This window comes from Littorina saxatilis, linkage group LG15 (genome assembly GCF_037325665.1).
Source record: "Littorina saxatilis isolate snail1 linkage group LG15, US_GU_Lsax_2.0, whole genome shotgun sequence".
NCBI lineage: Eukaryota > Metazoa > Mollusca > Gastropoda > Littorinimorpha > Littorinidae > Littorina > Littorina saxatilis.
Window position 1 is genome coordinate 22,837,178 of NC_090259.1, and position 26,258 is coordinate 22,863,435.

General features: G+C 42.2%; 1 protein-coding gene across 3 annotated transcripts; it reads right to left on the bottom strand.

Annotated features, from left to right (window-relative positions):
• LOC138948867 (FAD-dependent oxidoreductase domain-containing protein 1-like) lies at nt 1-26,135 on the bottom strand. 3 transcript variants are annotated; one of them, XM_070320499.1, is made up of 12 exons: nt 26,070-26,134; nt 21,714-21,763; nt 17,957-18,557; nt 17,532-17,693; nt 15,740-15,869; nt 13,564-13,663; nt 12,848-12,942; nt 10,707-10,876; nt 9,836-9,984; nt 8,558-8,693; nt 3,303-3,407; nt 1-1,496 (listed from the first exon to the last, which is right to left on the bottom strand). In XM_070320499.1, exons 3-12 carry the CDS (start codon nt 18,338-18,340, stop codon nt 1,242-1,244), a joined length of 1,686 nt encoding a protein of 561 aa, XP_070176600.1. In that variant the 5' UTR covers nt 18,341-18,557; nt 21,714-21,763; nt 26,070-26,134; the 3' UTR covers nt 1-1,241. The 3 variants fall into 3 exon arrangements, with proteins under 3 accessions (XP_070176600.1, XP_070176599.1, XP_070176601.1); XM_070320498.1 differs by lacking the exon at nt 21,714-21,763 and having other exon boundaries at nt 26,070-26,135; XM_070320500.1 differs by lacking the exons at nt 21,714-21,763; nt 26,070-26,134 and adding an exon at nt 21,400-21,484.
• Nucleotides 26,136-26,258: the final 123 nt, after the last annotated feature.

The window sequence follows — 26,258 nt, forward strand, 5'->3', positions numbered from 1 at the left end:
GATAATTTACGACTTTTGCGCATATTTCGAGCAGACGAAAACACAACATGGCGGCTCTCGCTCCTCCAACTATCGCAAGAAGAAATAAAAACGAAATCTCGCGCGCGCGAGATCCTGATACATCTTGTTTTTTTCTGCACACTATCTTGTCACGACGACTGTCTTGTTGACAAACGAAGATTCGCGAAAGAAAAAGAAAAGCGCCGACTCTTGAGTAGAGAGCTAATAAAGTAATCGCTAATCGAGCGAAGTGGCAATCCGCGGCGACTTCCTTGGGAGTCGGGAATACGAAAATCCTGTGTGTCGTCAAGGATAATGACTCAGTGTTATCTAGATGGTGAGAAGGATAGCGAAGCGAAAGTACGCAAAGAGAGGAGCCTGTACGAAGACCTCAACGATCGTGGTCAAGTTTAGCGATGCAAGGCGACGAATCATTCATATGAGCGGAAAGATGATTCGGGAGAAAAGTCGTTATGCTTTCTATCGAGTTAGGACATTCGGATTTTACTGGTTGCGCCACAATGTCAAATGTGCTTCACTCAGCGGGGAGCGAGCATTACGCCATGAGTAAATTTTCTTTGAAATTTGAGTTCAAGTTGTTCTGCTGTAATGTGTGTGTGTATGTGTGTGTGTGTGTGTGTGTGTGTGTGTGTGTGTGTGTGTGTGTGTGTGTGTGTGTGTGTGTGTGTGTTTTGATATGACAGTAAACTGCAACTGTGTGTTTGTGTGTAAACATGACAGTACATACACTGCAACCAAGTTCATGACCGACCGGCCAAAAACTCAAACCCCCCTTTTAAGACCCCCCCTTAATTTTACGACCTAATTTTCAAGGTTTTTCCAAAGTCGTAAACAGGGGGTTCTACTGTATAAGCAATACTTTGTTCAAACAATTTTTCAGTACTGAACAGAACCTGAATATCACCCTACACTGCTATCACACAATTTTCTCTGACATGCCTTCAGTAATGCAGGACTCCATAATACAGTTATATTTACACACAGCTTTTTCCGACAAGTCTTTGAGTTATGCCCTAAAATACCATAAAACACACGTAATTTTTGCCCACAAAGACTTAAAATTCTCCAACAAGTCTTTTCTCCAACAAGTCTTCAGTAACGCATCAAAACATCACACTACAAAATGTCCACATCTCTGTCAGCTCTTAAGTAGTGAACCCTGAGATATCGTAATACACAACAAAGTCCCAAGAGTCTCCATATCATGAAATACAACATGTTCACACGATTTTCTCCTCAACTAAAAAGTCTTCAGTGAGGAGTCTCTCAAACTCGAAACGAGACAGATCAATAGTCGTGTACTTTCCGTCGATAATCAGTTCGCTTAGAGCACGACCCACGGCGACCGAGTGCTGCAGTCCGTGGCCACTCAGCCCGTTAGCGAAGAAAAAGTTGCGGTGATACGGGTGATTGCCAATGACCAGGTTTTGGTCAATGTAGTTGTAGTCATAGAAACCTGCCCAGGCACTCTTGAGCTGGAAAGACAATTATAGTGGTTAAAGGTTTGACCAAATTTATTCATATTGCCCAAAATGTTGCTGTCATTGCCGCAGATATGCAGAGAAAAGGAATGCCAATTGAAGGAACGCCTTTAATTTCGGAAAATTGCTCACAATTCCAATGCCATTCCGACAAATATTTGAATGTAAGTAAATCCTTGCGATTTCCTTGAACAAATATATTGTTGGTTAACAGCACTTAATGTCTTTATGGCTGCCATGGTAAGGATCATGAAGGTATGCTTAGACAACAAAATGTTCATCACAGGAAAAGTCATTTACAGCCAGGATCTAGGAATAATCAGAGGTCAGGATGAAAGCTTACAAACTCGGGTGTAATGTTACCAAGCAAGCAAAATCATTGAAGCACAGAAGTAAAAAGCTTCCAAAAAGGGGAGGAACGCGGTTGCAAGTTCAGGCATGATGTTCGAGAGTAGGTAGGTATACAGTTGAACCGCCCCTTTTGAGGCCACCCTGATTAAAGCCCCCCCTCCCCCCCCTCTCCTTTAAAGGCACATTAAGCCTCCCGTAAACCATCACAGATACTGTCAGGCTTTTACACACAGTACAAACACCCTTTCATTTAAACACTCACCGCTTGAGAACATCCTAGGTGCCCTCCGTAAAGAGCGAGTAATTTTCAAAGAATTCATTTTTGCGTGGTTTGTCTTACCCCTGAGCCATCGTGAACCCTTGTGATCCAGTTTCCTTTTTTCACAATGTAGTCGTCAGTTTGTAATTTGAATGCGACTCGCTGTGAGCTTATCTGCAATAGCACGTTATTATAGACATTTATACGAAACAAACGGCTGTGATTCACAAGAACTCTAGCGATGGTTTTTGACTGTTCAGAGGAACTGGCGATAGGCATAAACCGTCGTCTGCTATGAGAACCACGACCTTGCGTGACCCTGCTTCCGGGCTTTTCTTTTTATCAAACTTTCAAAACTTCGAATTGTACTGATCTTGTCTTGATGAAAAAAGAATTCTTTTATGATTTAAGAATGTTTGTGTAACAAGCTGTCAATTTATTATTTAGATTTTAAAAGTTAGGTCTAGTGCCCAAACGCACCACGGTCCGATTTTGAGGAGACAATCCGCAAAATTAATTCTTTGAAAATTGCTCGCTCTTTACGCAGGGCACCTAGGATGTTCCCGTTCGGTGAGCGTTCAAATGGAAGGGTGTTTGTACTGTGTGTAAAAGCCTGACAGTATCTGTGATGGTTTACGGGAGGCGTACTGTGCCTTTAAGATCTTGCTTTCTCAGATTTTCTGTTCATAACCATTGTTGTTCCCCAACTCAGAGGACAATAGGTCAGTTGGACTGATATTGAAAATATGTATAGATCCAAAGTCTTAGCAATAAAAACTGTATTTAGTCAGAACTCCCCCTCATACAGTATGTCAAAACTATCAGACGGTTGACAAACCATGCAGGGGTCAGACCAATGCGTGAATGGACGCACACCAAGGCCTGAAAACAACACTGCATAACCTCTATAAATTGATCCCCGTTTTAGAACTTACCTCCATTTTAAGACCTTGTTTTTTTTCTCCACATTTTCTGATCATAACCTCTGTATTTATTTATTTTTATTTTCTGTAAATTTACTTCCTTATTAAGACCACATTTTCTAAGAATTTCCGAGGGCATTCCACTCACCTAATTTTCTGAGATTTTCTAAGATCTTGAATTGGGAGTGGGGTGAGAGGTGGGGGGTCGACTGTGAATTGATCAAGACATGGCAAAGGCAAAATGCAAGAGCTGTTACATGTGATTACCTTCAAGCACTCGAAAGAAGGCACTCTCTTTGATAGCTCAGGCCAGACGCGTTCAGTGAAGAAGTCATAGTCGACATCCATGTCTTTAATGCTGGGCTCCTTGTCCTGAAATAGTATACATGAACATGTTCGCAACTTTCTGCACAATACTGGGAAGAATCTGTCAAGACTGTGATGACAGACAATGTTAAAAAATAACTCTGGTTTTTTTTGTGCTTGATTGGCTGTGAAAGAGTTGTATCCCCTTCAAACAGTGAGGCAAACACACGTACCTGATCAGTATAAAAATTAACGATCATGGTGTCACGGGGAATAATGAGATACTTATGTGCAAGTTATTCAGTGCTCACTCGACATGATGGCATAGCTTTAATTTACCTTCAGAAATATACTCATATGACCTCACTATATTTACTGCAACCATGATAGCTTTCACAATCGGATGCAATCATCAATGGACTGCTTGCCTCATTATTTCCAAGGGTCAAAACTCTTCAACAACCAATAAAAAAAACTCAACCGTTATCTTGCCTCATTGTTTCCAAGGGTCGGAACTCTTCAACAGCCAATAAATGCAACAGAGTTATCTTGCCTTAATTATTGTTTCAAGGGCTACAACTATTCAACACCAATAAGTAGAGGTTACACGCCGAGTCTCAGTGATTATCAAAAATAATGGTCGAAGTTAGCGGATCATGAAAAATGCGAGCTTTAGCGAGCTTTTTCATGACCGCGAACTGAGACCATTATTTTTGATAATCACTGAGACGAGGTGTGTAACCTCTTTATTCCTCCTTTCTTCAGTTATTCAAAGAAAAGAGGAAGTTTTTTGCGAAAGTTTGATCGAATCCTATTCACTCAACCAGTCAATCTGCGCAGGCGATCGATTAATGCGCGGTTGTATAGTTCCGTGCAAATCATTCCATTCTGTTAACACTTCTTGTCAGTTTTCCTATTTTGGACTAAAATCAAGTACACAGATATGCTGTTATTCTGCTGTGGCGGCAAAGGCAGATATTGTGTGTTCTGTATATGTTTTGGTATCGGTTAGGATTATGTTCTTTCGTCAAATGGGACTAGCAGACGAACTTTTGCACCCGTGTTCCAACGTTAAAAACTGTATGAAGTTAAGTTTTCTGGGGAAAATAGTGTATGAAACCGCTTTATGTTGTTTAAATTGATGAGATGTGTGCATTTGGTTGCGTGTGATCTGTTTATTAAATGAAATATTGTTGAAAACTGACCGTCGGATTGCAGTCTGTTGTCGAAGAAACTGAGTGAAAAGAAGGGGAACTACTCTTGTCGCTAGACAAAGTATGAGTTACTTGCCTTGGGAAATTGCTTGTGATGAACGTCTGATCTAGATTCAGAAAACAACCGAACTCATGGATTTTATATGGAGATTCATGTGTTCAGGCCTGTAGTTGTTAATTTAAATGCGGTATGTTTGTATTGTTTGCTCCAGAGATGTATACTTCGTACATTAGAGCGTTCGGAACTTTTCAGTCGCAAAAAGTAGTACCGAAACAGAACAGCTTCTCAACCCATTGCACTATCGAGGATTCAGGCTGTTGCTGGGTCGTTATTTGTTTGGTTGCTGGGTCATTATCGAAAAATAACTACCCCTACAAGTTTACAGAGGTAAAGAAGCAGAGGGGGGAATAAAAGCCTCAACAGAGTTATTTCAAGAATGTTTCTATTTACAGCAACTACCACTTGAAAACGACGTTAAACACCAAATAAAGAAAGAAAGAAAGCAACTACCACTAATGTCATCTCAAATTACAAAATGTGACAGTTATATAAAAAAAAAATAAAAAAAAAAATAAAAAAATAAAAAAATAAATACAAATCCCTGCGCTTAGAACTGTACCCACGGAATACGCGCGATATAAGCCTCATATTGATTGATTGATAGCTGTTAAAAGAAACCATTTGCAGGCATGTTCATTTTTCTCTTGTCTTTCTCGATCTGTACTCCCTTTTTTTGTCGTAAGCTTTTGTTACTGTGAAAATATCAGAAGCACAAGGAATCTATATATATATATCTATATCTATATACGGCTTGTGTGTGTGTGTCTGTCTGTCTGTCTGTCTTTCTTCGCGATGCACGGCCAAAGTTCTCGATGGATCTGCTTCAAATTTGGTGGGCATATTCAGGTAGACCCCGGACACAATCTGGTGGATGAAAATTTTCAACACGTGCTCTCAGCGCACAGCGCTGAACCAATTTTAGTTTTTCTGTACATCCATTCCCAGTAACTCTTCCTTATCTTCTCCAGTGTTTTTAGCGTTTATCTCCCTTCCTTCGTGTGGCGTCAATCGCGTACGGTGCGTCCGGCGAAGCCGGGTATTGGTGCGCCACTCACCCGGCGAAGCGGGTATTCATCTAGTAAATATATATATATCTATATCTATATACAGCTTGTGTGTGTGTGTGTGTGTGTGTGTGTGTCTGTCTGTGTGTTCGCGATGCACGGCCAAAGTTCTCGATGGATCTGCTTCAAATTTGGTGGGCATATTCAGCTACACCCCGGACACAATCTGGTCGATGAAAATTTTCAACACGTGCTCTCAGCGATTTTGGTTATTCTCTGGATCCATTCCCAGTAACTCTTCCTTATCTTCTCAAGTGTTTTCAGCGTTTATCTCCCTTCCTTCGTGTGGCGTCAATCCATATTCCCGTTACTACGTTACTATTTTTAGAATGTCACTGCACTGTCCAGAACGCTTTCATTGCACCCGTAAGTTGTCCTTACTGTAAAAGTGAAAAGGTCGAATCAATTTATAGCCACGCAAAAAATACACTGTCATCTATCTCTATATATATATCAGACCTGTTTACCCCCATAAGTGTTTTGGAGTAATGCTCAGCCCCAAAAATAGTAATCCTGGCACAAAAATAGTAATCATCCAGCATTCGTCGCCAATTACAACGCACATGACAACTGTGTCTGCGAAACGCAATCATGCACATATATCCATCATTCACAAACAAAACACATCAGTCAGTTTTTGTAGTCATCATAATTTCAAAGAAGATCACATCAAAAGCACATGCATCACTGATTCTTTTTCTTTTGCTCGTAGTAGGCCTTTTTCAGTGTGTCAAGCGCTTTTCTACTGTACTTGCGCTTGCCGAATGAGTGAGGGCGAGACTTCACCACTAGAATAAGGCTCTCCAGCGTCTCATCAGACAGACATGATCTCTGGTCAGTCCTGTGCTTTTTCACCCCATTTTGCCATTGAAAAAAACAATGCCAAACATGTGAATTGATTAAAAAAATAAAAATAAAATATATTTTTTTTTATATTTTTATTATTATGAAAATCGTAGTCTTGACACGGATAGCGGAATGGCGTATTTTTTGCAGAAAATCGTAATAAATTACGCCAAAATCGTAAGGGTAAACAGGTCTGATGTATAGATAAAGATATACATATATATACGGCTTCTCTGTGTGTGTTTGTGTGTGTGTGTGGGCAACACCTGTGGATTGTAGAGTTCTGTTTGTGATGTGGTCTGGCGGCTTTGGTGTGTCTGTATGTTCAGGCCTTCCTTCCAGAAGCCATAACAGTTATTCTCAATCCCGTTTGAGTGGACTTCGCCTTTAAAGGTGATTGTGGTGTTTCGGCACTCGGTTACATTTGGCGTCGTCGACAGCGATGGGACTCGACATGAAATGTTCAGGCCACTGAATCATTTTCGTGCTGTTCCCATTCCACCTGGGAGGGACCTAAGCTTGGCGGGTCCATGGTTCGAAACTTTGGGGACAAAGTTCATTCAAAGGGGGTCGAGTGTGACAGGGAGACTACCGTCGCCCTTCACAGCAGACTCTGCAGAGTTGTTCGCCTTAGAAGTTGTGGGCTTTCCTTGCATGTACCCGTAAGTTGTCCTCACTGTAAAAGTGCAAAGGTCGAATTTATTTATCGAAAAATCCACTGTCATCTATCTCTATATATTTATATATATATAGATAGATATATACGGCTTCTGTGTGTGTGTGTGTGTGTGTGTGTGTGTGTGTAGGCAACACCTGTGGATTGCAGAGTTCTGTTTGTGATGGGGTCTGGCGGTTTTTATCTGTCTGTATGTTCTGGCCTTTGAGAAGCCATAACAGTTCATATAGGGCTTAGAAATAAGCTCTAAAATTCTCAATCCCGTTTGAGAGGACTTCGCCTTCAAAGGTGATTGTGGTGAACCGCCACGCTGTGTGTGTCTGTCTCGCGATCCACCCCGGCGAAGCCGGGTATTCCTCTAGTATATATAGATATACCAGCATACAACTGACATCCTGGACAAACTGCTGCAGAAAATCAAACAGCATAAACAAAAATCAGTGTTAATAATTATATGCATGCACATTGCAAAATCTGTTTCCCAAACTGGTCGTGCATGCAAATTCACTGGTTTTCTCTCTACAAAATTGTCATAGATAAATTAAGCACAGCTGACTACCCTGCTGAAAGGTGATTAGGTGTCCCATAACTATTTTTTGATCGTATAGAAGAGCAAGATGTTAGAAATCTTGAACTTTTCCATGGCCAGCTTTATGAACGCTGTGCCCATCTAACTTTTCTCTCTCGATGGCGTCACCCTTCCTGTACCTGAATAGAGTCTCAAACCCATTTCCAATAGACGAACTCTAGAAATAACTCTGCTGGGTTTGTATGCGTTGTGAAAGAGTGAGTTCCCTTGCTTTTGCTCAGACAAATGTGCTTCCTGTACACGTGTTTGATACACACCCTCTTGCTAAGTGGCCTACAATATGCCACCTAGGAAAGTTTCCCCACGTGACATTATTTCCTATGTGACATTATTGGCCAGTCACTAGCGAGGGGGCGTGTCTCAAACACGTGTACAGGAAGCACATGTCAATATTTGTCCGAGCAAAAGCAAGGGAACTCACTCTTTCACAAACCATACAAACCCGACAGAGTTAATATTTCCGAAAATCGTCTCTTGGGGGGACTGAACAGCGCTGGGAAAGATAGAATAAGATGTTTGTGTGGCAGTTGGACTATGGTCCATCATACTAGTGAGAGGCATACACCAGCCCTAACCACTGAATGACACTGGCTCTATAAATTTCGTTACTAGATTCTGTAAATAATTTTAAAAAATACCATCATAATTTGTGAGGAATTGCTAGGCATGATATATTTTGAAAGGTGCTTAGAACTATGGTAGGATTTGTGCAATATAAATACCCTTATTATTATTATAATCATAATTAGAAAGTCTAGAATCTGACCTTATCTGGGGAAGCCCCACAGAGATAGTATCCACCGTAGCCCTCTCGCCTGAAGTACACGCCAGTAGGATCCACAGTCAAGGGGCTGTCTATGGGCGGGCCGTTCGGGCAGTGGACGACGTACACGAATCTCTTTCTGGAAGAAACAAACACTTTAAGTGCAACTGTATGCACAAGTCTGACTCAATGCAGGAAAGGTACACTGCACAGACAATAGCAGTAGGTTTTTTTTTTTTAGCATAAGCAGCCCATTTGGGCAACTAGACAACGTACACGAATTTCAATACAATACAATACAATACAATAACTTTATTAATCTCTAAAAGAGAAATTGCATTGCTGAGCTTTTGTGTCCGTAATAAAACATACATAAAACATTCAAAAATAAACATTTGTTCTTTGTCATTCATACATTCTTGTGTTCTTATACATTTCTTCAATTCATACATCAATATTCTATCATAATTATGTACATACATTTATTCTCTTTTGACAGTACATTACAAGAGCAAATGTATGCATAAGTCTGTCGTGCAGACACAATGCAGGAAAGGTAGACCACACAGACAATAGCAGGCACATTCGGGCAATAGAAAACGTACACAAATCTCTTTCTGGAAGAAACAAACACTGCTAGTGCAACTGTCTGCACAAGTCTTTCATATAGGAAAATTAAACCGCACAGACTATAGCAGGTTTCTATCATAAGCATGTATGCACACACACATTTAGTACCATACATAGGCAAACTCTTTAGGAAGAAACAACAGTGCAACTGTATGCACAAGTCTGTCATGAAGACTCAATGCAAGAAAAGTAACCCACACAGACAACAGCAGGTTTCTAGCATAAGCATGTATGCACACATACATTTAGGACCACACATAAGCAAACCTCTTTATGTAAGAAAAACAATTGCCAATCAATGAATGGCACAAATCTGTCTTGTAGACCATGTAATGGGGAAACGACACAAAGCACGCGCACGCATGCACACACACATGTTTACACACACACACACAAACACACACACACACAAAATCTACAACATCACGTCTGAGAAAACCAAGTTTGTTGAATGACACCTACCCCGGTTTATAAAAAAAGTGGCTCGCTTTCGCTCGCAGTTCAATATTTAAAAATGCAACTCGTGTAAATCTGGTACGACACAGCAAGCCATGTAGTATTTTCTATAAATAAATCTGAGACAATCAGGTATAAAAAGGGAAGGGGTCAATAGGGGGTCTTAAAAGGGAGTTCCACCGTGGTATCACCTACCTGGGTTCCACAGGAAGAGGCGTCGCCAACTCCGCAGTGTCCATGGCACCGATGCCAGCCATTCGAGCCACCTCCCCGGCCCAGGGTCCTGCACAGTTGATGACCATGGCAAACTTGCATCCATGGACCTTGTGGTCACGAGTGCGAATCTGCAGTTGGAAGATAAACACAGAGAGGGTGATGTTCAAAAAGGGCTTCTTTTGTTTGTTTGTTTGTTTGTTTGCTTAACGCCCAGCCGACCACGAAGGGCCATATCAGGGCGGTGCTGCTTTGACAAATAACGTGCGCCACACACAAGACAGAAGTCGCAGCACAGGCTTCATGTCTCACCCAGTCACATTATTCTGACACCGGACCAACCAGTCCTAGCACTAACCCCATAATGCCAGACGCCAGGCGGAGCAGCCACTAGATTCCCAATTTTAAAGTCTTAGGTATGACCCGGCCGGGGTTTGAACCCACGACCTCCCGATCACGGGGCGGACGCCTTACCACTAGGCCAACCGTGCCGGTTTGTTTGGAGGTGAGGAAGAGGATAATGGATAAGAAGGAGAACAATGATAGTGTGTGTGTGTGTGTGTGTGTGTGTGTGTGTGTGTGTGTGTGTGTGTGTGTGTGTGTGTGTGTGTGTGTGTGTGTGTGTGTGTGTGTGTGTGTGTGTGTGTGTGTGTGCGTACGTTCTTGTGTGTGTGTGTGTGTCTGTTTTGCTTGGTTTAGTGCATGCTTTTGCTTTTCTCAGTCCAAATCCAACCTCTCTAAACTGTGCATAGTATAGTAAGTATAATTTCAATGCGACTTTTGAAACGCTGAATGTATCTCTTATGGGGCATTTTCAGATTTTCTGCGGCGCGTTAGAAATCAAAACCCTGACCTTGGCAGTGCCAAGGGTTTCCGCAGGCTTGTCTTTGGTGTAATTGTGGTCTGTGGTGTTCTCGAACCCCTCCAGTGACCCCTCAGTGTACTTCACGCCTAGGCTGATGTTCTTCTGCTTCAGCGCCTTCACAAGTAGGTAGGGGTCAAACCAGCCCTCGCCGTCACACCCTGGGTGTACAGAGAAACAATATCAGACATCAACATCAAATGGCACAGCGGAACCCCCACTTTTAAGACACCGCAATTTAAGACCTCCCCCTTTTAAGACCATACTTTTCCAGACTTTCTGTTCATAACCTCTGTAAATGTACCTCAATTTTAAGACTCCCCCCTCTTTAAGACCTCGACATTTTCTCAGATTTGTGCAGGTATCTTCTTTCTTCTTCTTCTTCTGCGTTCGTGGGCTGAAACTCCCACGTACACTCGTGTTTTTTGTACGAGTGGAATTTTACGTGTATGACCGTTTTTTTACCCCGCCATTTAAGCAGCCATACGCCGTTTTCGGAGGAAGCATGCTGGGTATTTTCGTGTTTCTATAACCCACCGAACTCTGACATGGATTACAGGATCTTTTTCGTGCGCACTTGGTCTTGTGCTTGCGTGTACACACGCGGTTGTTCGGACACCGAGTAGAGTCTGCACACAAAGTTGACTCTGAGAAATAAATCTCTCGCCGAACGTGGGGACGAACTCACGCTGACAGCGGCCAACTGGATACAAATACAGCGCGCTACCGACTGTGCTACATACCCGTGCAGGTATCAAAAGGGGGGTTCCACTGTATCAGACATCAACATTAAATGTATAACGCTGGTTGAGGATTGACTAGGCCTCTCCACCCTTCAATGCATTGACCAGTTAATATAGGTAGGAGTCGAACCGCCCCTCACTGTCCCACCCTTGGCGTACAGATAAACAATATCAGACATCAACATCAAATGTATTACATAAACACTGGTTGAGGATCAACTTGGCCATCCCCACCTACATTTCCTTCACCAGTTGGTAGGAGTCGAACCGCCCCTCGTTGTCCCACCCAGTGCATATAATAGATATAATATCAGGTAAACAACATCGAATCTATAATAACACTGGTTGAGAATTGATTTCGCCCCCCCCCCCCCCCCCCCCCAGGCTATAGTGCCTTATCCCCCTTCGTGTGGCAGGATAAAAACGGCGAAACACGTAAAAAAATGTTGGAGTTTCATCCCATGAACAACAAGAAGGGCAAAGCCCATACGACTCACATGCTTGACCTAAACCTAGCAATGACATCATACACTAAGAACTGCTTTACACATTTTTCCTACCAAAATACATGTGACATTGACCCAAGGTCAAGGTCATCCAAGGTCATGCAACACAAAGCTGTTAATTCAAGACATAGGAAGTACAATGGTGCTTATTGGCTCTTTCTACCATGAGATATGGTCACTTTTAGTGGTTCACTACCTTATTTTGGTCACATTTCATAAGGGTCAAAGTGACCTTGACCTTGATCATATGTGACCAAATGTGTCTCATGATGAAAGCATAACATGTGCCCCACATAATTTTTAAGTTTGAAACAGTTATCTTCCATAGTTCAGGGTCAAGGTCACTTCAAAATATGTATACAATCCAACTTTGAAGAGCTCCTGTGACCTTGACCTTGAAGCAAGGTAAACCAAACTGGTATCAAAAGATGGGGCTTACTTTGCCCTATATATCATATATAGGTGAGGTATTCAATCTCAAAAACTTCAGAGAAAATGTGAAAAATGTGAAAAATAGCTGTTTTTTAGGCAACATTTATGGCCCCTGCGACCTTGACCTTGAAGCAAGGTCAAGATGCTATGTATGTTTTTTGGGGCCTTGTCATCATACACCATCTTGCCAAATTTGGTACTGATAGACTGAATAGTGTCCAAGAAATATCCAACGTTAAAGTTTTCCGGACGGACGGACGGACGTCCGGACGTCCGGACGTCCGGACGTCCGGACGTCCGGACGGACGGACGGACGGACGACTCGGGTGAGTACATAGACTCACTTTTGCTTCGCATGTGAGTCAAAAAGGGAAGGTGGGTAATGCAAAATATGCATGAAACGTTGTGCTGACGATAACATGCACACATGAAGACTAAGTGTATTGCTTACCATGTGATCCTACTTCAATCCCTGTGGTATTGAGCCAGGGGAACTTGGCTGCAAGCTGCTCCTTGCTCAGTAGCTCAATCTTGGCACCCACTTTCCTGTGTGTGTACAAACCATGTCACACTATGAACTGCACTTTCTCTGACTTTACTCGGTGAGAATGCATTTTGATTGAATGACTGAATATATGCATGAGTAAGTGAGTGTCTGTCAGTGCAAGGACTGATTGTGAAAAAAAGCCAATTTTGTTTGTAACATTACCCAAGTAAACATTAAAGAACGATCTGAAGTATCTCTCTTTTGTTCTTGATCTCTCTCTGTATATATGTGTGTATGCACACCTAGATGTTCAAGTAAGCATGCAAGCATGTGTGAAAGCATGCATGTGTAGATCTGTATGAAATTTGCTTGTTTTTCAGTTGTTATGCTGTGTGTGTGTGGTGTGGTGTGGTGTGTGTGGTGTGGTGTGGTGTTGTGTTGTGTTGTGTTTGTGCATGTGTATGTGCATGTGTGTGTGCATGTGTGTGCATGCACATGTGTGTATTTATGCATGTGTATGTGTGGTTGTCTGTCTATCTGTCTGTCTGTCTGTGTGAGAGAGCCTGTGCATGATAATGTTTTTGTCGTTGTCGATTTACAAAAATACCCAAATTGTTTGTCTGTTATGTTGTTGGTTTATTTGTTGTTTACTTGTATGTTTTGTTGACATAGTAACTCACCTCTGTAACTGAACATTTTTTTCCAGCAGCGGTGCAGACCTGGCTGTGGCGAGAAACAGGTAACCTTGGTGGTTGAATTGAACGTCAGGGGGGCTCTCGTCTGAAAGATAGATGCAATAATTTCACTTTTTTATCTATTTTTATATTTAGTCAAGTTTTGACTAAATATTTTAACATCGAGGGGGAATCGAAACGAGGGTCGTGGTGTATGTGCGTGTGTGTGTGTGTGTGGGTGCGTGCGTGTCTGTCTGTGTGTGTGTGTGTGTGTGTGTAGAGCGATTCAGACTAAACTACTGGACCGATCTTTATGAAATTTGACATGAGAGTTCCTGGGTATGAAATCCCCATACGTTTTTTTCATTTTTTTGATAAATGTCTTTGATGACGTCATATCCGGCTTTTCGTGAAAGTTGAGGCGGCACTGTCACGCCCTCATTTTTCAACCAAATTGGTTGAAATTTTGGTCAAGTAATCTTCGACGAAGCCCGGACTTCGGTATTGCATTTCAGCTTGGTGGCTTAAAAATTAATTGATGATTTTGGTCATTAAAAATCTGAAAATTGTAAAAAAAAATAAAAATTTATAAAACGATCCAAATTTACGTTTATCTTATTCTCCATCATTTGCTGATTCCAAAAACATATAAATATGTTATATTCGGATTAAAAACAAGCTCTGAAAATTAAATATATGAAAATTATTATCAAAATTAAATTGTCGAAATCAATTTAAAAACACTTTCATCTTATTCCTTGTCGGTTCCTGATTCCAAAAACATATAGATATGATATGTTTGGATTAAAAACACGCTCAGAAAGTTAAAACAAAGAGAGGTACAGAAAAGCGTGCTATCCTTCTTAGCGCAACTACTACCCCGCTCTTCTTGTCAATTTCACTGCCTTTGCCATGAGCGGTGGACTGACGATGCTACGAGTATACGGTCTTGCTGAAAAATGGCATTGCGTTCAGTTTCATTCTGTGAGTTCGACAGCTACTTGACTAAATATTGTATTTTCGCCTTACGCGACTTGTTTTACTTTTTTTTTTACTCTGGTCTAGCTCTTCAAGAAGTTCTGTTGGAAACGAGTTCACATCATGGCTAAAACAAGGTGTGTAGTCCTTTCCGCCAATACAATTCACAACATAATCTGTTTCAAATCTGCACGAAATTATGTATAAGTTGCAAGCAGTCCCTTCCACATAACAAATTATCTGCAAATTGTGCTACTCCCCCTAAGGAGCTTGTTTTCTTGTTGTTAGTTGTTGTTTTTTTAATGGGTTTTTGTTTTGCTTTTTTAAATTGGAGATCCTGTTTTTTTGCTTTCTTCCAAATTAATATTCACATTTCCTAAGTGGAAATGGTACTTCATCACCTAGCTATGCTTACCACTCATTGACCTATTCCATTTGATATAATGACATGGGTGCAACCTGGAAAATTCCAAAACCCCGCAAAAGTTGGGGTACAGGGGCAGCGCCCCGTTGGGGGGGTCTGGGGGTCGAAGCCCCCCAGAAGCTGAAGCTTTTTTAGTATTTAAAATGCCAAAAAAAACCTCTCCTGGAACAAAAACATACAAAGTAAACCATACTATTCATCCTAAAATTTGTGCTCTCTTACTAGTCTTAGTGATTCATGAATTATGCTCGTCAACTTGTCAAAAACCGGCACTGCCGGCAGCCGATGAAACCAAAAACCGGCTGCCGGCATGTGGCCGGCAGAGTTGCACCCATGTAATGAACATGTCGGCTGTGTCAAGTATCAAGAGGAACAAAGTTTTAAAGAAAAGATGCCATTGGAGTTTCAGTAATATTCTGAAGTTTAATGGTCATTTCAGATTTCAGCAATTATAAATTACTTATACCAAACAATTCAAGAAACATTCTTGCCTTCTTCCCCCAAAACTCTTTCTTCCCATTTCCTATCTAGAACACTGAGATCCCACCTGCCCCCCAAACACCCCCCACCTCCCCCCCCCCCCCCACCTCCCCCCACCCATCATACACCCCACCCACCTCCCCTCCCCCCCTCCCCACTTGCCATTTTTTAAAACATTTTATCGTAACCACTGAACATTTCTTATCCCCTCAAATTACCCTCATCCCCCCCCCCCCCCCCACCACTTACCAAGATATTTCTACAGCCCTCACCCCCATAATTTCTCATCCCCTTTCTTACCGAGAACACTGAGATGTTCCTTGATGTTCCTCAAGAAGTCTGTGGTGAACATGGAAAGCTGAACGTTCTCCTCCACCGAGAACTGGTGTCGTATTCCTCCCACCGACAGCATGGTGGAGGCCTGGGTGTACTGCATCACAACAAAACAATATCATGCTGATATCAAATGCCTTGATTTGTATTGAACATGGGGAAATCTACAGGAAGTATTACAGTGAAATTTGTATTTCGCGATAGTCAGTCACATAATTATATCTTGGTCCCTTGCTCCACTCAGTTATCCGTAACTGTAACAACATCACTGATATTATAATGCTGATGTAAGTGAAAGAAATGGCATTCATTTGCATTGAACATTGGAAAAAATCTATGCGATCTATCTGTCATGGCAAGTATATATACATGTAACTCCACTTTTTCTACATTCTTTCTCTTCGTAAAATCTATTAAAAAAATATTAAAATAGGGTCAGTCGTTGCAAACACTCAGCTGCAACTGGTTACTTCTTCTTCTGTTTTCATGAGCTGCAACTCCCACGTAGACAAAAGTGGGCTTTTACATGTATGCATGGCTGCTTTTTTCTCTGCTATTTAGGCAGTCACACTCCCATTCCAGGCATCAGTCTCTTCTTCTTCAGCGTTTCAGAATTGTCTGGTTACGTGTGAGCTCGTTTGCCCATTTGGGTTGACCCCACACTATACTCTGAGAACATAGTCAGCTCACTCCGCTTTCGTTGAGTAGGCATGCTGGGTATTTTCGTGTTTCCATAACCCACCAAACTCCGACATGGATTACAGGATCTTTTCCGTGCGCACTTGGTCTTGTGCTTGCGTGTACACACAAAGGGGGTTAAGTCACTAGCAGGTCTGTGCATAAGTTGACCTGAGAGATCAGAAAAATCTCCACTCTGAACCCACCAGGCGGCAGCGACCGGGATTCGAACTCACGACCTCCCGATTAGGAGGCCGACGTCTTACCCCCCCGCCACTGCGCCCGTCACACATGGGTCTCGAATAGCATTAATTTAAAATGCTGAAGAGACGATAACCAACCAACCAACCAACCAACCAACCAACCAACCAACCAGCCAACCCATTCCGGGCGAGAACTGCAAACAAAGGCAGGGCGCTATTGACCCTTTCTTTCTTTATTTGGTGTTTAATGTCGTTTTCAACCACGAAGGTTATATCGCGACGAGGGAAAGGGGGGAGATGGGATAGGGGAAAGGGGGGAGATGGGATAGAGCCACTTGTTAAGTGTTTCTTGTTCACAAAAGCACTAATCAAAAAATTGCCCCAGGGGCTTGCAACGTAGTACAATATATGACCTTACTGGGAGAATGCAAGTTTCCAGTACAAAGGACTAAACATTTCTTACATACTGCTTGACTAAAATCTTTACAAACATTGACTATATTCTATACAAGAACCACTTAACAAGGGTAAAAGGAGAAACAGAATCCGTTAGTCGCCTCTTACGACATGCGGGGTGCAGAGAAATAAGGATGTGGAAAAGAAGACTTTTGGTAAGTGAAATAAAGGTGATGGATCCAGTCAGGTAGAAATAAGACAACAAGAAAAGAATTGGAAAACTGCAGGGAATAGTAGGGAGAGTTTTCTTGGAAGGAAATATAGGTGAAAGGACTGGTAAGGCAGAAATAAGACAAAAGAAGAGAAGTAAAGGGGTGGGGTAGCTCTGTGGAAACACTCCCGCCGCGTGAAGGCAACCCCATGGGAGCTCTATTGACGCTGGTTTACATGAAATATCCTTATATCAAGGGCAACAAACTCACACAAGGATCTCGCTCCACCACCGTGACGGTCATGCCCTTAGGGTTGCGTTCTTTCAACCAGAATGCCACGGATGACCCCACTGCCCCTCCACCAATGACCAGCACGTCTGTCTCCCGGGGAACAGGTACCACTGATTCCAGGTTCTGTCCGTGAGAAATTCCCTGCACAATACAATGGTAGAGTTAACAGCGACATTAATGTTCAGCAGTCTTGGGTAATATCATTAATAATGATAACAATAATAATGATACATGAGTTTTATAAAGTGCATAATCTAGGGAGATACCCCGTTTAAAGCCCATTACAATCAAGGTAAAATAAAAAGTAACAACAATATTAACAGTACATGCGCATGTACGCACACACGCACGCACACACACACACACTCACACACAACAGGTCAGATTTTGAAACCCCAACCTACCTTGAACTCTTCCTTCAAGATGGTCCAGGGAGATCTGTATTCCCCAGCGGCTGGTGTTCCCTCCTCACCGTCCCTCCCCCCGTCACCTTGGCTGGACAACCAACGACTTCTGCACACCACATCCTTTCCCTCTTGCCACAAAACTGCAGTCTGCGGCCGTGATGGTATGTGAAAATTCCTGGTGACTGCTGCTATCTGTCCAGCATATCTGGGCTTTGCCAGTCTCTGCAGTGGATTCTGATGAGGTGAAATGAGTGTGCGCCTACTGCCTGTGCTCAGCTGAAGAGCCAAAGCGCCAGTGTGGATGTTTTGCAGGCTGAGTTTTTTCAGGGTCAGACGTTGCATTGTGTTGCGTGCCACGAGATGACACCACTGACACAGCATAGTTGTTTTTCAAGGATTTAATACCTTCCGTACTGGCTAATACAGCATATTGCCCAAGTCTGATCAGGAGAAAATAGCTTTAATTAATCAAGTTTCTGTGATGCTTTTTACTGCTACAGTAGTTATCAAATCTGCACGTAATCTGTCACAGAGATGCCGAATAACAAAGGTCACTGTAGTATTTCATCACGATGCCAAACAATCAATAAGTCCAAATCTGCAAGCAAACAAAGTGATAAATACATGAATACAAATCAAGACAAAAACAACGAGGTGAAATAATAACTTAAGTCACCTGTAAGAAAAATCAAACGCAAATTAATGGATTTTTTGGTAATAAAGATGCAAACATAAAATATTGTCATCATTTTCACGAGTTTTCATTCACAAACACCTGGGAAATAAATCTCATGTTCCCCATGCAACAAATCCCCGGTTACCATAGTTGCAGGAAGCAGGTTATACATGGATAATCAAAAGCAAGCCCAATAGAAACGCTCGGGGATTCTTTGGCTCTTTTCATTGGCGTTTCCCCAGATCTAAACAGACGACACGACACAGCTTTGCAAAGTTCCAAACCGAACTGGCAAACTGGCAAAAGTAAACAACAACAAAAACTACTTCATGAAGGGTCATAAATTCACCACAAACAAATGAAACCTAGCGATATGTTTTGTCTTCTTACGAAATCATGGAGTGCGTGTATCTGTGTTTCGATACACAGACGTTCGGAGAAACACGAACATCAAGTTCAAGTCAAACCAATTGACCCCTGACACACAAAATTTGACCCGTGCACAAGACGTTGTATCGATAAACGAAGCGTAAATAAGAAATAATAATAAAAGCAAAGAACATAGCAACAAGATATGCAAACATCTAACAAAGCCAAGCAATCAAACTGACAGGAATGAAAAACAAAGAGGCAATGAGTCGGAAACAAGATCACGATTCTTTCCTTCGCTGCCCGACGCAAATCTTCTGTGACCTTTGACCCAAGGTAGCTTCCACATTCGATCACTAAGCTTAATATTTACAACTAAAAACCGAGGGGGTGGAATACTGAGAGGAACCTACAGAACTGCATACATGTGCATCCTCAAACCTGACCTATTTATCTCAACATTTTATGAACTCAAAACACAGAAAGTTGCTTTCACACGCCAGCTTTGATTGCAACAACGTGCTGGGGCCCAAAACCATGAGTTATCAAAACGGAACTCGTGTTTCAAAGCATGGCTCCCTGTGTTGATTTGGCACTTATTATCCCGCTACCAAAATGATGACAAAAACGATGTTTGGTGGTTTGTTGTCAGACAAGCTTTTTTGTCGGTCCTCCGGGGCATATCGCATATCGACTTTTGTTTCATATTTATTGACCGCGGCCTTCGGCATAATGCTCCCCCTCAGACCGACAAAAAAGCTGGTCTGTCAACAACCCATCAAACATCTTATAATATTATGTGTTGCTGCTGCATATTTATGTGCATGAGACAATTCCAGCTGCAGATATACAGTGAAGTCCGGATGTAGTGATAGCCCTCGGGACCAAATTTTTTTATCACTACATCCGGACTAACATTACACCAGGACGTCCGGTTATAGTGATATTTTTGTAGGTTTTATCACTACATCTGGACGTCCGGTTATAGTTCTATTTTTGTACGTTTTATTACTACATCCGGCCAATCGCTTGTAGTTGTATATGATATTTTATCTTCAAAGCTTTTATTGCTACATGCGGCGGCACATTTGGTAAACTAGCCTCAAGGCAGTAACAAGGTGATTTTGGAACCACTATTGATTTCGTTTTGTGACGTTTCTTCTGTCGTCTTTGTCAGGCTTGCAAATGTCCTGTGTTAACCTACCCCCGTCCTGGCAGTTCAACAGCCGGTGTCTGTGTGTGTGTGTGTGTGTGTGTGTGTGTGTGTGTGTGTGTGTGTGTGTGTGTGTGTGTGTGTGTGTGTTGGGGCGGGGATATAGCTCAGTTGGTAGCGCGCTGGATTTGTATTCAGTTGGCCGCTGTCAGCGCGAGTTCGATCCCAGGTTCGGCGGAAATTTATTTCACAGAGTCAACTTTGTGTGCAGACTCTCTTCGGTGTCCGAACCACCCCCCGTGTATACTACATTGGGTGTGCACGTTAAAGATCCCACGATTGACAAAAGGGTCTTTCCTGGCAAAATTGCTTAGGCACAGTTAATAATTGTCTACCATACCCGTGTGACTTGGAATAAGGCCGTGAAAGGTAAATATGCGCCCACATGGCTGCAATCTACTGGCCGTATAAAATTTCATCTCACACGGCATCACTGCAGAGCGCCTAGAACTGTACCCACGGAATATGCGCGATATAAGCGTCATTGATTGATTGATTGATTGTGTGTGTGTGTGTGTGTGTGTGTGTGTGTGTGTGCGTGCGTGTGTGTGTGTGTTTTAGAGAGAGAGAGAGAGAGAAGGGCCACTTAGAAATAAGGGTTAAATGAAAAATTGTCAGATTTTTTTAGGAATGAAATGTAGTCTTTAATCAAGAGATCAATTTTCCGCTTCAGGGTAAGCACAGTGCGTGGCTGGCTTTTGCTCGCCATTTTGGTAAAGGGAGATTACTCTCGAACATTATCACTACAGCCGGACTTTAGCTTCCCCGGGACTTGAAAATAGTATCACTACAAGCGGACTATCACTATATCCGGACTGAAAAATATCACTACAACCGGACTAAGTTAACAATTGAACATGAACAACTGGGACCGGGACCCAGAAATTCTATTACTACAACCGAACTATCACTATATGGGTCTATCACTACAGCCGGACTTCACTGTAGCTATAATATAACCAAAGATGAACTTTTATTGTTAAAAAGAAACAGCAGCAAATCTGATTCATTCTGAAAACACATGCATATTATAAAACAAAATTAACAACAGCTAGCAAATGAAATGTGAATATTAAAATGTTCGTTTCACTAACCTGTCCTTGTTATTTGATCATTCCCATACAGACAAGTCTAATGTAACAAAAATTCAATGTCAATAAATTAAACTTTTCAAAAACAAACCTTTCTTAATGTTTAAAAAAAAAATCATATTCAGCAAACTGTCTCCTTCTCATCAGCCCTATACCGCCAAGCAAGTAACACCTTGACCATGAACCAATGGTGTGTATACAAGAAAGCTGTACTTTAAAGCAAAGGCATTAACACTGTCAACCAGTTCAGTCTGGTTTGATTTACTCTGTCTCAAATATCATGTGGGGCTAGCAAGTACAATGATACCTGCGATGTGAGACCCCTCCAATGAGATATCACCCTTAAATAAATTAGTGCACCTTCAGTTGTCCCATTGTTTATAATAATATCTATAAAATAATTACCAGGGCTGCCAAACTGTGTGTCCCGGCCTGCATTATATACTCCTTAGAAGCTGAAAAAAGTACCAGAAATTCATGTAGAGATCGAATCCTAGCTGGTGCTGTTTTCCAAAAATGTTATGTCAGATCTGTACCAACACAACTTTATGGAGTGAATCTAACCAATACATGTTTGTATGACATTAATGTTTTTGTGAAGGGCTCAGAGTACATCGGAAATTCAGCATTACATCCAAGGATCATGTGTCAGCAAGGAATGTATGTGGACTGGGTGGCCGAGTGGTAACGCACTAATGCGCTCGGAAGCGAGAGGTTGCGAGTTCGACCCTGGGTCAGGGCGTTAGCAATTTTCTCCCCCCTTTCCTAACCTAGGTGGTGGGTTCAAGTGCTAGTCTTTCGGATGAGACAAAAAACCGAGGTCCCTTCGTGTACACTACATTGGGGTGTGCACGTTAAAGATCCCACGATTGACAAAATTGTATAGGCATAGATAAAAAAATGTCCACCAAAATACCCGTGTGACTTGGAATAATAGGCCGTGAAAAGTAGGATATGCGCCGAAATGGCTGCGATCTGCTGGTCGATGTGAATGCGTGATGTATTGTGTAAAAAATTCCATCTCACACGGCATAAATAGATCCCTGCGCCTTGAGTCCGAGTCTGGAGATACGCGCGCGATATAAGACGTCATATATATATATATATATATATGTCCTCTGAACACAAGAATGTAAACCTCCTGGTATTCAGACCCTCTTTTAAGTTCCACTATACATGTAAGTTGGGGGTCCCGGGACACTCCAGTTGGAGTTTTTGTGTGGATCGAACCATGTATACCAGTCAAACCTGACCGCCTGTATGAATGTACAGACAGCTTTAGCTGGTCCCAAGTTTGTCCTTTCATCTGAGAGATTACTGTATACATGTACACACTCACATGTTTGTACAATGTATATATACATTGTATATATATACATTGGACCTCCCCTTTTAAGACCCACCAATTTAAGACCTCCTCCCTTTTCAGACCATGTTTTCTCAGACGTTTTGTTCATAACCTCTGTAAATTTACCCCTATATCAAGACTCCCATCCTTTTTAAGACCTGATTTTCTCAGATTTTTGTAGGTCTGAAAAGGAGGGTTCCACTGTATAAGTAAGGTTCCCTCTCCTATTTTTTTTCCCTGCTCTTGATTACAGGCAACTCTGAAACGTGACAACGGGATGCATGTTAAAATGGAGCTTTTATCTGATATTATGCACAGGCATGATTGCTCCTATCCTCATCATCCTCCTCCTCCCCACTCACACTATAATTAACCTACTTTTGCAGACTGTTGACAAATATGTGTGAGATGCACTGGAACCTCGATATGACCTCCAAAAATCAGAAAAAATCAGGTCGTAAAAAAAGGGGGGTCTTAAAATAGGGGTACATTAACAGAGCTTTAAATTATATGAGAAAAAAAGTCTGAGAAAACAAGGTCTTAAAAGGGAGGGAGTCTAATAATGGGGGGTCCCCTGTACTATAGTTATTCAGGACGCTAACCTAACCCCCCCCCCCACCCCCCACCAATGAATAAATTAATACTGAATATATTAATGCATCAAGGCATTAATCTTTATATTTGTCTAAGAACAATGTCAAAATAAATCCAAAGTACATGCAGCATTGTTTACCTATATACACAGGGATGGCCAAATCTCAAATTTTTAACTCGCCATCATGATCGAGTAACCTCAAGAAAGTCACTAGCCTGCCAGAAACAGGGTTTAGCCTGGGAGAAAAAGTCAATGGGACATGTGTCCCACTCAACCAAATTCCGATGGGACATAGTCGAAGGTAAGTAGCGCCAAAGAGGCCTGTACGCGTTTTGACCAAAGATGCAAAAGGGTGCAATATGGTGCCATCTGAGAATTAGCCGCTATATCGTGTTATCTATGTGTGTGTGTGTGTGTGTGTGTGTTTGTGTGTGTGTGTGTGTATGTGTATGCAACAGGGTGCAATATGGTGCCATCTGAGAATTAGTGTTATCTATGTGTGTGTGTGTGTGTGTCTGTGTGTCTGTGTGTGTGTGTCTGTGTGTGTGTGTGTGTGTGTGTGTGTGTGTGTGTTTAATCCGATGTAAAGTGTACATTTGGTGGCGCAGTGGTACGTAATCTCAATGCGCCCTTTGGCGCACAGAAGGGAATTGCAATGGGACATTTTTAGATTTAATGCGCCAATAGCACAGGGCGCACTAGTAAATGAAACCCTGCAGAAATCATATCACAGCTAGTGTTTAGTATGAAAGACTGTCAGATTTATTTACACATAAAATAGCTGTGATATGATCGTCAACTCGGCACATTGCAGTGATGAATATGCTTTTTCAGCTGTGTTCTATAAAAACACATCATCTCCCCATCATCAAACTCATATGTGCACGCCACTCTATTCCCCACAATCTACATTCACTCGCCAGTGTTCTTTGAATGGTCAATCTGATCTTTTTCTTGTGCTGTTTTTTTTTTCTCTCCCAGCATCAGTCTTTTCAATTTATTTATTTATTGCAGATTATGAATAAGTATAAAAATAGCCTAGCCATGGCGCGAATGAAGTGATGAAAAATAATGCGTCTGAGAAAGGAGCCTCGTTCTCATGTCAATAGAACATGGAGGCGTTTCTGCAGACAACAGAAGCTTCTGCATGTGCAACTATCTATCTATATCTATACGGCTTGTGTCTGTCTGTCTGTCTGTCTGTGTGTTCACGATTCACGGCCAAAGTTCTCGATGGATCTGCTTCAAATTTGGTGGGCATATTCAGGTAGACCCCGGACACAATCGTGGAAAATTTTGAACACGTGCGTGCTCTCAGCGCGCAGCGCTGAACCGATTTTGGTTTTTCTGTACATCCATTCCCAGTAACTCTTCCTTATCTTCTCCAGTGTTTTGCGCGTTTATCTCCCTTCCTTCGTATTCGGCTCTACTTCTTCCCGGCGAAGCCATACCCGGCGAAGCGGGTATTCATCTAGTTATTTATCTTTAAAACATAGGTACTCTACTGCACAACCAAAGTTATTTTGCATTTGACCAGAATTTTCACTGGCCATCCGTGCCCAGACGGTGCCAGGCAGTGTTTAGTAGCTTGGCGAATTTGTTATTCTCCGCTGGCAATCGGGCAGGTTATTTGGCTATATCCCTGATAGGCATTTGCCTTCCACTGCAACACAGAGACATATATATTCTTCTTCTTCTTCCGTAGAGGACTGGGTTCTTGCGAACGTCTCAGAGTCCTGCGGTTGAGTCACTGTTACCGAGAGTGGCTAGCTCCGGCAAACAGGGAGATTAAAAAGGTAGGGAGGTTAAAACTATGTACAGGGGAGAGTGCGTTCAAGGGGCTCTCATGCCCGGCTGCAGGAGACTACATGCTGCCGAGACGGGAGTGAAACGACTCCAGGGAGGGCGCCGATGATATTAATGTTGGCAACTTATTCCATTCGGAGACATATATATGCACAGAGGAACAGAGAGAAGAGAGAGACTGGGGTTGGGTGGCCAGGGGGTTGATTAATTATTGAACGATTGATAATTGATTAATATATTGCTCTTTGAGTTTGATACATAATGATAGATTTTCAAACACAAGCCTAGCCTCACAACCTGTCTGCCTTAATATACCTAAAAGACATGCATCAATATGGCAACACTGTACTTTGATGTTACAACAACAAATATACTTAAAACCAGTCAAATATAAATAACTTAACAAGCTTGTAATCTCATCAGGTGAAGTACAGCTAGGTGGTGGAATTCAGCTACTGTACACCACACACTCAAACAATCAAAGCACACACACACACACACCCCTCTCCAAAGACACTGTCACGAACACGCACACGCACACACATTCCCTCACTGCGAGAAAAAAAAGAGAGGGAGAGAGAGAGAGAGAGAGAGAGAGAGAGAGAGAGAGAGAGAGAGAGAGAGAGAGAGAGAGAGAGAGAGTGTGTCCTTGGTTTCATTCTGTGACCTGTCTCACTCTGCCTGTCTATTTGTCTGTCGATCTATATTTGTCTGTCGATCTAAATTGTCTGTCTCAGTGTGTTAGTCTTCGTGTGTCTGTGTGTCTTACTTGAGTATGGTCAGCTTAGGGTGCCTCGCGCACCAACCGTGACTGTTCAGTCAAGCGAACCACAATCAAAGGTTACGAGGATTTTCACGCGAATGCATGGCTGTTGGAAGCGATGGTTCTGTAAGTGTAAGCTAGTGTGGGAGTCGAAATCGGGCACTGTTCGAGATGCATCGTGACATGTTTAAACAATCGGACGATCTTAAAAGTACGGCTAGTTCGCGACAGACCTTGTGATGTACTCACCGCAGAGAAAAAACGTTGCCAAGCGGGTGATTCCGATGAGCATGGAACAGACCACATTGTTCAAGGGAACTAACTCTATTATAACGAGCGTTGTTTGACAGAGTTGCAGGGATTGGAGCACTGGTCGATGGTGAGCCCCCCCATTTTTCTAACAAACAAACAAGGAACTTCAACAAAAGAACAAACAAA